The 13,130-nt window shown below is 34.9% G+C and overlaps 1 protein-coding gene across 1 annotated transcript; it reads right to left on the bottom strand.

The window, feature by feature from the left end:
* Window positions 1-9,932: 9,932 nt before the first annotated feature.
* LOC104648288 (uncharacterized) lies at window positions 9,933-11,939 on the bottom strand. Its single transcript, XM_010325222.1, has 3 exons — window positions 11,637-11,939; window positions 10,655-11,494; window positions 9,933-10,586 (listed from the first exon to the last, which is right to left on the bottom strand). Exons 1-3 carry the CDS (start codon window positions 11,937-11,939, stop codon window positions 9,933-9,935), a joined length of 1,797 nt encoding a protein of 598 aa, XP_010323524.1.
* Window positions 11,940-13,130: the final 1,191 nt, after the last annotated feature.

The following is a 13,130-nucleotide window of genomic DNA, read 5'->3' on the forward strand; positions in this document are numbered from 1 at the left end:
TTATTTACCCAAATTATTGTTTAACTTATTTGAAACTGACTAATTTATATGAAATGATCTTATTTTTTTTATGCATACGTCCATTAATTTTAAACTTGAAAAATCCATTTATTTTAAATTATTTTTATTAACATTTGTGTGTATTTGTGTGTGTATGTTTATATTTTGAAAGTAGAATTTATATAGAAAAGAAATTTTAGTGTTTGAGTAATTTGAGGATTATTTTATTTTAGTTACATTTTTAAACGAGAGGTAAAATTTTGAGAGATTTACTATTAATTTTACAAATAAATTTTTTTTTAATGCTGCACGTTCTTTTAATTATCTTTGGTATTTTTTTATTTTTTTTATAATAAAGTAGTTTTTTACTTTTCGTTGACATTCTCTTGAACTCACTTTTTATCTTCTTTTTTTTTTTACTTTATTTTTATAAAAAACTTACCTTTTTGTTAACTTTTTTGTTATTATTTTATTTCTATTTTCCTTTTTTTTTATTAACTTTCTGTTTTATTAACTTTTTTTTATTTTATTTATAAAATTTGTCTTCTTCTCCTTTTTTATTTTATTTTTATAGATTTTGTTACTCTTCTTTTTTACGTTCTTTTTTTTTCATTCTTTTTTTTTTAATTTCTTGTTCTATATATTTTATAATTATTTTTTGCTTCTCTTCTTTTTCTTTTTCTTTTTTCATTTTTCACGTTCTTTTTTTTCTATTATTTTCTGTTTCTTTTTTATATATCTTATTTTTTAATGCTGTCTTCTTTTGTTTTGTTTTTTTTATTCTTGTGGTTTTTCTTTTTTGTTACCTCCTTTTTTTATTTTACGTTTTTTTTAGGTTCTACTTTTTATTTTATTAGTTTTATATTTTTTTATTTTTTTTTATTCTCCTTTCCTCTACTTCTTTTTTGTTTCTGTTTCTGTTTTTTTTTCTGTTTCTGTTTTTTTTTATGCTACCTTCTTTTTTCTTTTTTTTTTATTCCTCTGGTTTTTCATTCATTTTTTTTTACTCTTTCTCATTATTTTTAATTTTAGTTATGACTCTAAATAATATTTATGTATTTTCTCAATGATAAACTTTGATAATTCGAATTAGATAACTATCTTGTACTTATTCTAAAGATAATTTTTAATCCAAATAATGTGTAAAAAAACGCATTACACATAAGTTTTTCTTTTAATTACTAATCAATTAAAAAAAATTAGTTTACATCCTAGTGTAACAAGTTTATAAATTTTATTTTTATTTTTAGTAAAAAACTAGGCTCTAGAAGAACATTAACTTATTAAATTACAAAATCATTTAAATTGCATCTAATAAAAGTTTAGACAATAATAATAATACAAAAATGTATGATACATATTTTATTTTCATATTATTTTTTAGCAAGAAACATTTTTTTATTTCTCATTTTTCAGATCGAGAAAAAAAAAATCTTAACATGCATCACATATTGATATTGCATAATGATAACATACGATTCAAAGAACTTCATATTATTATATTCAAATTTTCATACAACATTACATTTAAATAATGCAAGAGTTTAGAATTACCCCGCTGTGAAGATGAATATCACGAAAAATAACTTCTATGATCTACTGATTTGAGTCACGAATTTGGAACCACGACAAAAAAAACTCTAACGCTGACCTAATTCTCAAAAGAATGACTCACTTTTCTTCTCTTTGTGTTTGCTCTATATATTTCTCTCTGTATTTCTCTCTTTTCCTCTCTGTTTTTCTCTGTATCTGTGTGTTCTCTATATTTCAATTGAACATGTTTTTTAATAATAATTTTGGTTGAGAGTTTGGTGCTAATTAAAAGGAACTTAATAGAGCTGGATTAGGATTTAATTTTAAATATTGTTGAGGGGATTGGGGTTGAGATAAGGATGGATATAAAATAAATAAATAATAATAATAGAAAATTAAATAAAAAAAAGTGAAATGAACGTCCAAAGAGAGAGAGAGAAGAAAAAAAATAAAAAATAAATGGGATGAGATTTTTTTAGTAAAATAAGTTAGGAAGTTGGGAATAATTAGGATAAGGGGAAGGTAATTTGAATATTTAGGACTCCCCTTTTTTCTTCTTCTACCATTATTTTTAAACTAATTAAAAGTTGAAGATTTAAAACAAATACCATAAATTCATAATTTTTATTATTAAAGTAATTTACACAATTTATTTATTTTTTATTTATTTTAAATATAACCCTTTTTTAAAAATTAGTGTTTGACTCTTTATATTTTGGTAAAAAATTAGGTGTTCACAGTATGCCCCTGTTTGCTTGAAGACATTAAGAGTTTTCATGCAAAGACGTGAACAATGTGACTAATGTTTTACTGAAATATTTATGTGAAAAAATTACAGTAGAGAAGAGGTTTGACTGTGTCCTAACTTTTAAAAACTACCTATCATATGTTGAGATGATAAGGAGCCAGGCGTAGTTCCAATGAGTTAGGTAGTCGAGTGAGGTTTTGTCGAGATTCCGATTCGTAGCTCCAGCTATTACATAAAAAAACAAAATGTAGAAGGAAAGATACGAAATCCTATCTATTCCGATAGTGCTAAGTCTTCATTTTGGATTCTCAGATGTCGCTTCACCCTCTTTGGGTAGGTTCATCTATTCCGAACTTTGCTCTGGACTTCTGAGTTTAAGACTTGAAACTTCATGACTTGACTTCAGCTACTGACGTTTTTCCGCATGATATTCTTGAAAACTTATTTTCTTGAAAGGATGAATTCTATTATTTTTGAACTGCAAATTTGTGTGCTATGTAGAAACCTGCACACAAAACAAATTTTTCTACCTAGTTTGCACTAGGAAATTTTGTGAGTTATTGATGAAAACTATAAAAGTCTATACTAATAATAAAAATAATGTTTTTATAGCCTATTACAGAATGTAAAAAAAAAAGACCAAAGGGAGTTTTGTACCCAAATTTCAATCAGGGGTTATTGTGCCCTGTGAAGACATGAAAATTAAAATAGGGGTTATTGTGCCCTATATGCAATCAAGAGGTTATTGCACCCTCTGAAGACATGAAAAATAAAATAGGGGGTTATTGTGCCCTATATGCAACCAGAGATTATTGTGCCTTTTGAAGAAAAATGATAGGGGTTATTGTGCCCTATATGCAATCAAGGGGTTATTGTGTCCTCTGAAGACATGAAAAATAAAATAGGGGTTGTTGTGCCCTATATGCAACCAGGGGTTATTGTGCCCTGTGAAGACATAAAAAAAATGATAGGGGTTATTGTGCCCTATATGTAATCCAGGGGTTATTGTGCCCTGTGAAGAAAAAAATGATAGGGTTATTGTGCCCTATATGCAACCAGGGGTTATTGTGCCCTGTGAAGACATAAAAAAAAATGATAGGGGTTATTGTGCCCTATATGTAATCCAGTGGTTATTGTGCCCTGTGAAGACATGAAAAATGATAGGGGTTATCGTGCCCTATATGCAATCCAGGAGTTATTGTGCCCTGTGAAGACATGAAAAATAGGATAGAGGTTATTGTGCCCTATATGAAACCAGGGATTATTAGGCCCTGTGAAGACAAAAAAAAATGATAGGGGTTATTGTGCCTTGTGAAGAAAAAATTAGGATAGGGGTTATTGTTCCCTATATGCAACCAGGGGTTATCGTTATTTTATTTTATTTTTATTTGTACATTGAACAAACTAAAAATAATATAATATGCCCCAGATTCAATAAAAAAATCATTTTTATTGTTATTATTATTTTATCACGCATATTATATGGAAAGTAAAGATTCAAGAACTTACCATCGCGGCGTTTGTCTCTCGCAAACTATTTACATGATTTTGCCTTATACCTGTTTTAAGTCAAAGAAATGTATTGTTAATTTTCCTACATAGTGGTTGGTTCATGACTTTGAATATTTTGTAAAGCTTGACTTCTGGATCCGCCCCGCTTGGAAGATTCATCCCATTGATGATTGTGCGAATATCTTGTAGATGTTTTCAAAACAGTCCTTATCTTTCCTTGAAACACTTTTCATGGACATTCTAACTCATCACCATTTTGTGCATGTTGTGTGGTTCATTCGTTCCCAAGCGACTCTTTTGCTTTATATATTTTCACTCGGTATAGATTTATGATATTTATTATCTCGATAGGTTCACAACCCTAGCCAATATGGTGCATGTTCCCAACATTCAACTGGAAATACCGTAGTCAATTTTGCTGATTTAATTTGATTTTCTCACTTGACACGAGTCGATACTGAGAAAGAAAAATAAAAACTCAAAGAAACACAAGCAATAATGACACGAATAAAAGGGTTATGAAGGAAAATTGTGTCTTTAGAAGTAGAAGATAAATAAGAAAATGTTTAAATGAGTGAAAAGAATCTTATCTGAAAGTACATGACAACTTTGAAACATGACATGCAATTGGACCGAACGTTTGATCTTTTTCGAGTTGTCTGAATCTCAGGAAACAATGTTGCACCTTTCAGTCTAAGCTTGACTTTTATCATGATTGCGCTCATGTCCAGACAAAATGTCATCATTTGATCAGTAACATCTTTCATGATTTTTCACCAAACCATCGTCTTATAGTGCCCGTAAGGGTTTTCACAACACTCTCTTCTTCATCTTTTCCATAGTTCACCAACATAATGTCTCTACCTTTAGAGAACTGAAGAACATGATTATCTTTTTATTGAGTGACTAGACCGAACCCTAATGAAGGGCTGCCTACGTATCCTTTTAGAAATCAGGTCAAACGTAGTTCAATGAACTTTCCGTGCTTTTTTTTTAATAATTTTTTTTTTAGTTTTTTTTTTCTTTTTTTTTTAGTTTTTATTTTTATTTTTAAACACCAGACCAGTGGTGTTTGAGATAAAAGAGGATACATTTTTATCTTCTCATCATAAGAATGAGAAGGAGAGCTAAATGTAGTATCTCTTGATCGAATCTGCATTGACAATTGTGTCAATTGCCTTTCCCTCCATATCCGCCAATTCCAAAGCTCCTTTGGATAACACTTGCTTAATAACATAAGGGCCTTGCCAATTTGGAGAAAACTTTCCCTTGGCCTCGTCTTGGTGGGGAAGGATACGTTTCACAACAAGTTGACCCACTTCAAAATTCCTTGGGCGTACTTTCTTATTATATGCCCGAGCCATCCTCTGCTGATATAATTGACCAAAACAAATTGATGTCAATCGTTTTTCTTCTATCAGTGCTAATTGTTCTAACCTCGATTTAACCCATTCTTTATCCTCGATTTCTGCTTCAACAATGGTTCGAAGAGAAGGGACTTCAACTTCTGCGGGTATGACAGCCTCAGTTCCATAAACCAATAAGTAAGGAGTTACACCGACTGACGTACGAACAGTCGTGCGATATCCCATGAGAGCGAAGGGTAATTTCTCATGCCACTTCCTAGATCCTTGCACCATTTTCCTAAGAATCTTCTTGATATTCTTATTCGCAGCTTCAACAGCCCCATTTGCTTTGGGACGATAAGGGGTTGAATGACGATGAACAATTTTAAATTGCTCACAAACTTCCTTCATCAAATGGCTGTTGAGATTCATTGCATTGTCTGTAATTATTTTTGGTATGCCAAAACGACATATGATGTTGGAATGAACGAAGTCCACCACCGCTTTCTTGGTAACTGATTTGAATGAGACAGCTTCTACCCATTTGGTAAAGTAATCGATGGCAACTAAAATAAACTGATGACCGTTAGATGTTTTTGGCTCTATTGGCCCAATAAGGTCTATTCCCTATGTAACAAATGGCCACGGAGCAGACATAGGATGCAACTCTAAAAGGGGTGAGTGAATCAAGTCGCTATGAATTTGGCACTGATGGCACTTGCGAACAAATTGGAAGCAATCTCGCTCCATGGTCAACCAATAGTACCCTGTCCGAATAATTTTTTTTGCTAGAACGTAACCATTCATGTGTGGGCCACATACCCCTGAATGTACCTCATTCATAATTGTTTCCGCCTCTTGATTATTCACACATGGTAATAAATTCAAATCCGGAGTCCTTTTATCTAAGATATCGCCACTTAAGAAGAACACATTGGCGAGTCGCCTAATAGTTCTTTTTTGATCTCTATCAGCATGCAGTGGATATTCTCTAGCTTTTATAAACTGTTTGATGTCGTGATATCAAGGCTCACCATATTCCTCTACCATAATTATATTGTAATAACCATGTTGATCCCTAACTTGGATTTCCAACGGGTCAATAGAGGTATTACCTGGGTATGAAAGCATCGATGCTAGGGTGGCCAAAGCATCAGCCAACTCATTGTGAAACCTGGGAATATATCTAAATTCAATGGACTTGAATTTTTTGATGAGATTTTCTAAACATTGTTTGTACGATATGAGCTTAATGTCTCGAGTTTCCCATTCGCCTCGAGTTTGTCAAATGAGCAAGTCGGAATCCCCTAAGATTAAGAGCTCATGTACACCCAGATTTATTGCATATTCAAACCAATGATGCAAGCTTCATATTCTGTTGTGTTGTTGGTAGAAAAGAACTGAAGTCGTGCTGTGGCAAGATAATGACAACCGCTTAGTGAGATAAGAATTGCCCCAATTCCCACTCCGTTTTTGTTGACAGCCCCATCAAAATATAATTTCCATACGGGGTCATTATCAGGAATTTCTTCCTCAATAGAGTTGATCTCTTCATCAGGGAAGTATGTCTTTAAGGGTTCGTATTCATCATCAATCGGATTCTCTGCCAGATGATCGGCCAATGCTTGTGTTTTCATGGCGGTGCGAGTAACATACACAAAATCAAATTCGGTAAGAAAAATCTGCCATTTTGCCAACCTACCCATCGGCATGGCTTTTTGAAAAATATATTTCAGAGGATCCATTCGAGATATGAGGTAAGTGGTGTGGGACAAAAAATAGTGCTTCAATTTTTGGGCGACCTAAGTTAAAGCACAACATGTTTTTCCTAATAGAGTGTACTTTGCTTCATAGGATGTGAACTTTTTGCTCAAGTAATACATGGCTTGTTCCTTTTTTCCCGTGACGTCATGTTGTCCTAGAACGCAACCAAAATAATTATCTGTTACCGAGAGGTATAAAAACAAAGGCCTACCAAGCTCTGGGGGACCAGTACCGGAGAATTTGCTAAATATTCCTTAATTTTTTCAAAAGCATTTTGACACTCACTTGTCCATTTAATAGCAGCATCCTTTTTCAATAACTTGAATATCGGCTCGCATGTAGTAGTGAGTTGAGCGATGAATCGGCTGATATAGTTTAATCTTCCCAGAAAACTCATGACTTCAGTTCTGGTTTTTGGAGGTGGCAATTCTTGAATGGACTTTATCTTGGAGGGGTCTAATTCAATGCCTCTTCGGCTAACTATAAAACCCAAAAGCTTACCAGATGGAACTCCAAATGCACATTTAGCCGGATTAAGCTTGAGATTGTACTTTCTCAACCTTTCGAAAAATTTTCTTAGATCACGCACATGGTCAATTTGCGTTCTAGACTTAATGATGACATCATCGACATATACCTCAACTTCGTTATGCATCATGTCATAGAATATTGTGGTCATAGCTCTCATGTAGGTTGCCCCTGCATTTTTTAGACCAAACAGCATGACCCTATAACAATATGTACCCCACGGGGTAGTGAAAGCAGTTTTTTCTGCGTCTCTTTCATCCATGAGAATTTGGTGATATCCGGCGTAGCAGTCCACGGAAGATTGAATCTCGTGTTTAGCACAATTGTCAACCAAGATATGAATTTTGGGTAGTGGAAAATTTTCTTTTGGACTTGCTTTGTTTAAATCTCGATAATCAACACAAACTCTGATCTTTCCATCCTTTTTTGGTACTGGCACAACATTAGCCAACCAAGTAGTGTATTGGACGACCCTAATCACTTTTGCATTCAGTTGTTTCATGATTTCCTCTTTGATTTTATCGCTCATATCTGCCTTAAATTTTCTCTGCTTTTGTTGGACAGGTGGAAAATCAGGATGTATGGGAAGTTTGTGAACTACCAAATCAGCACTTAACCCAGGCATGTCATCATATGACCAAGCGAAGACATCTTTGTATTCAATTAAAACTTGAATTATGTCGTCTCGAATAGTTTGATCGACATGAATACTTATCTTTATTTCTTTCACTTCTTCGGGAGTTCCCAAATTAAACACCTCTGTTTCGCTTAAATTAGGTTTAGGCTTATTTTCAAATTGATCCAAACCCCTTTTAATTTCTTCATCAGCTTCATCTTTATCATATTCCTTAGAATTAGGATTCATTGTTATGAGATCAGACAACTTTTTAGGATCTAATTGTAAACTCCGCATGCATATCATATTATTAAAGTTAACATAACTGAAATGAAAATAAAATGGCAAATATTAGAAAGAGTAGGAACACAGAAGATGACTAGAACTTTATTGCATTAAATGGTAAAGGATAGAAGGGTTAACAATAAAGCGAAACAACTAGAATGTGTGAATTACAACCCTGAGAATAATCCAAGGAAAATAAAATTAAAAAAAACAGCAAAAAAAACTACCATGACTCCTTTTTTGTTGGGAGAGGAGTGGCTTTCCAATTATTGAGTTGGACATTCGGGCCGATAAAATGCACATCCATATGACTAGTGCCCTCACCCTTCTGAGTCATATTTACCTCATTAAACATTTCCTTGATACCTTAACGCATTTCATCCACATCATTTTGGATTGGTAAGTCTGGACACGGTTCACCTTGAGATTTAATGAAAGATTAAGCAATATGGGGATCGACTTCGACAGATTCCAAGCATTTCTTTTATGATATTTTGCCCATTTTCTATCAAATCTAATTGGATTGGAACCCAAACTGAATGTATCTTGATTACACATTGGACTGATAGGATTCACAATCCCTTGCAACGACAAACCTAACCCCTTTCTTGGTTCATAGCCATTTTGTACCATTTGAGCCACCACCATGATGTAAGTAGAGGACAGAAGAGGTTGGAGGATAGGATTTCCTTCTAAGAACTGATTAATCATTATTATCTCTAAAGCGTGATAGTTGAGGGATTCACAACCTCTTTTAGCCTCAATGCATGGTATTGAAGGATCTCGGGTGATCGGGAGATCATCTTCACCATGGACAATGATTTCTTGTTTGTCATGTTCAAACTTAACCACTTGGTGTAGAGTAGAGTGCACAGCTCTAGCCATGTGGATCCATGGCCTACCCAAAAGCAGATTGTAAGACGTGTCCATGTCAATAACTTGGAAAGTGATTCCAAACTCCGCTGGTCCAATTGTAACTATTAAGTATATTTCACCAAGAGTATCCCGTTTTGCACCATCAAATGCACGTACACAAACATTGTTGGTACGAATCCTATCAGTGTTGATTTTCAAGCTTTGTAGAGTGGAAAGAGGGCATATGTCTACACCTGATCCTCCATCGACCATGACTCTCTTCACATAGTGTTCTTCACATTTCAGGGTTAAATTTAGAGCCCTATTATGTCCAGATCCTTCCAATGGCAATTCATCAACAGTGAAAGTGATTCTATTTACCTCAAAAATTCGATTGACCATCTTTTCCAAGTGACCTACTGTAATATTTTCTAATATGTGCCTCATTCAAAATTCTGGTCAACACTTCACGATGTTCTTTAGAATGTATGAGTAATGACAATAAAGAGATTTGATCAGGTGTTTTCCTCAACTAATCTATAACAGAATAATCTTGAGCTTTCATCTTTTTCAGAAATTCTTCAGCATCTTCCTCAGTGACTGGTTTTTTCATCGGCAACTGATTTTCTTTGATTTGTTTGTCCCTCCTTAATTCTTCCGGAGCATAACATCTTCCGGAACGAGTTAAGCCTCTTGTTTCATTTGTTTCTTCAACAATTTCTTTTCCCTTGTGAGTAACGACGACTTAAATGTAGTTCCACGGAACGGCCTTGGTGTTTGTGATAGGAAGTTGTGCTGCAATTTGTATCACAACTGGATCTTTCATACCTTTTTGATTTTGATCAAACATTGAAAATTTACAAGGAATGTAGCATTTTGGTCCATTCAAAGGTACATCTCCTCTTTTTATAGACTCAGGGACATACAACACTAGCTTCCTCGAGTTCCCAGAATTCGAACGTGCACCTTTAACAATTATCGGTGCCCTTTGTATGTGTTCTAAAACCATACTAGACTCTTCTCTTAAAACCTTGCTTTCCATTTTTGTTCTACTTGTTTGCTCATAATCTTCAAAAATGCCAACCATCCCCACAACACGCTCATTATTATGAGCAGGGAGTGGGTTATTGGTGACATTCGGTGCTTCCTCATTGCGTACCTCGATCACCTTATACTCAATTAACTTCTCAATGACTCTTTTTAGGGTCTCACAATTCTCTGTGCTATGACCTGGAGCGTTGGCGTGATACTCGCATATAACAGTTGGATCAAAACCTCTTGCATTTGGATTGACAACATACAGATTGACAGGTTCAACAGTCTCAATTATATCAATTTCCGTAACAAACTCGTATACGATTCCCCAATTGGGGTAAAATTTTCTTTTTGACCTTGTTCTCTAGTATAGTTTGACCGGGGACGTGGATTATATGACGCCTGGAAATTTTGTTGTTGTGGGCGAGAAACTTGTGGGGCAGTACCCCGCCATTGTTGGCGCGAAGGAGGCCGGTCATATGCCTGAGTATTGAGAACTGCATATTGGGACGGGTAATAATGCCGAGGAGAATTATATTGTTCTTGTTGGACTTGACAATAAGGACTGTTCATGCCTATTTGAACACCTCTTGATCCAGATGCCGACATGGACCCTTCCTCCTTCTTTCTTCGATTGGTAAAATTACCAGATCCACTTTGTATTGCTTGTGTGGTAGCTCTAATGGTTGCTTGACTCACAACCTTACCCAACTTTATGTCATTCTCTACCATTTCTCCGATCTTAATCACTTCAGCGAAAGTCTTGCCCATTGCGGCGAGAAGATAATGAAAGTAGTCAGGTTCTTGAGCCTGGAGAAAAACATCAATTAACTCATAGTCTTTCATCGGCGGTTTGACTCTAGTCGCCTGCTCCCTCCATCTTATGGCATATTCCCTAAAACATTCTGATGGCTTTTTTTTCATATTAGCTAAGGAATTGCGATCGGGAATAATATCAATATTGTATTGAAATTGTTGGACAAAATCTTGTGCCATATCATCGTAAACGTGCCAATGAGAAATGTCCTGATCGATAAACCATTCTGATGCTACGCCCGTTAAACTCTCTCCAAAGTAAGCCATAAGAAGTTCTTCTTTTCCTCCGGCTCCTCTCAACTGATTACAGAATCTTCTCAAGTGAGCCACTGGATCACCATGACCATTATATTTATCAAATTTTGGAGTTTTGAACCCTAGAGGCAAGTGAACATCTGGAAACATGCACAAGTCCTTAGATGAGACACTTTTGTGTCCTCCCAGACCTGCATATTCCTTATGTTTTGTTCCAAACTCATCATTTTTCTTGCAATTTCTTCATGTTCCTTATTCTTATTGTTTTTCTCAACTTCAACGGGAGAACTGTATTGGTGGTGGTAACAGTTAGGAACATTGAAAGTTAATTTAGTGGCATGACCTTGGCCGATTGATCTTTGAGTATAGGGTCTTCATTGGATTGTTGTACCAGTGTCGGTTGAGGGATTGTATTAGTTTGGACAGTAGGCATGAAAAGTGGATTATTCATCATTGATGGTTTTAACGGGTTTACTGAGGAAGTTTCAGCAATATTAGATGTGTTAATGTAGGGTCCAAATCCAGGTGGATAAACTGGGTCACTTGTTGAGACTTGGATGAGGAATGGAATATTCGCATTCAAATATTCTCGAATTGAAGGCGGAGGAGCTTGCCCATTCATCCAAGCTTCGTACATTTCGGTCATCTGTTATCTTAACATTTTCACCTCTTCTATAGGTACCGATTCTTGCGCAACCATTTGGGTTTGTGCGTCGTCATTTTCCAACTCTGTTTCATCTTTACGTGTCATTTTCTCTTTCCCTATTGATCTTGTATTATATTGATGAGATCCCAACTCTCCTCACAAACCAACCACCTTTTAAACTCTCTAAATTCTCATATATATATAAAAAATATGTGTTAGGATTCAACATATTAAGAATATTAAATTCACGTTGTATCTTATGCACCTAGATTTTCATATGTTATAATGTGTTTTGGAAGACTTTTATGTTTCATCCCGGCCTTGGACAACTTGCTTATGTCATTTGGTCTCCTACTTTACTTACTTGAATAATTTGAATGCATTTTGATTGAACCTATTAAAGGTTGCCTACGTATCATGTTTAAACATGAATCAGATCGTTACGTAGTTCATGTGGATAAATTTCTTCCAAAAGAAAAATACGACATTTGTTTAACTTGAAAATACCATTCAAATCAAAATAACCAAAATAAAACATCAAAGTACTTATTAAAAAAATGACGAACTAAAAAGAGGGAAAAATAATAATAAAAAAAAATCCATCTCCGACATTTCTTGATCATCAATTGCCCCCTAGGCTAGAGTAGACCTTGAACAAAGCTTTCAGCAGATGTGGGGCTAATGCACGCGCCTCTTGACCCAGGCTCTCATCACTTCGATGGAGATGACCACTATAAACATCAATCAAGCTCTCTGTCAACTGAAGCACTTGTCCTTTAGCCTCGTCCATATTCTCGTGACAATTCTGCAACCATTCTTCAGTAGTGATAACTGTATCACTCAGATGCTCTTCATGTGCTTGAAGCTCTTCAATTTGGTTATGAAATTCTTCACGCTCTTCCATCCATTGATTTCTTTCGGTCGCCACTTCTGCTTGGTACAATGTGAAACGGTTTGCGATGTCCCTTTCTCGTCCCATAGAGGCTTTTAATTGATTTTGTAACCTAGCTTGCGCATGTATTAAGAGGCTCTTTTCTTTCTTATATTCTTCCTCCTGTTGCTCCATAGCACCTGTGACAATGCTCAAATCTTCATGTAGGGTTCGAATAGTAGATAGATGCTTCTTTTCAACCCTTTTTTCAATCAAAGTAACTCTTTCCTCGAATATTGCATCACGTCGAGCCAACTCTT

This window comes from Solanum lycopersicum, chromosome 7 (assembly GCF_036512215.1).
Source record: "Solanum lycopersicum chromosome 7, SLM_r2.1".
NCBI classification, from domain to species: domain Eukaryota; kingdom Viridiplantae; phylum Streptophyta; class Magnoliopsida; order Solanales; family Solanaceae; genus Solanum; species Solanum lycopersicum.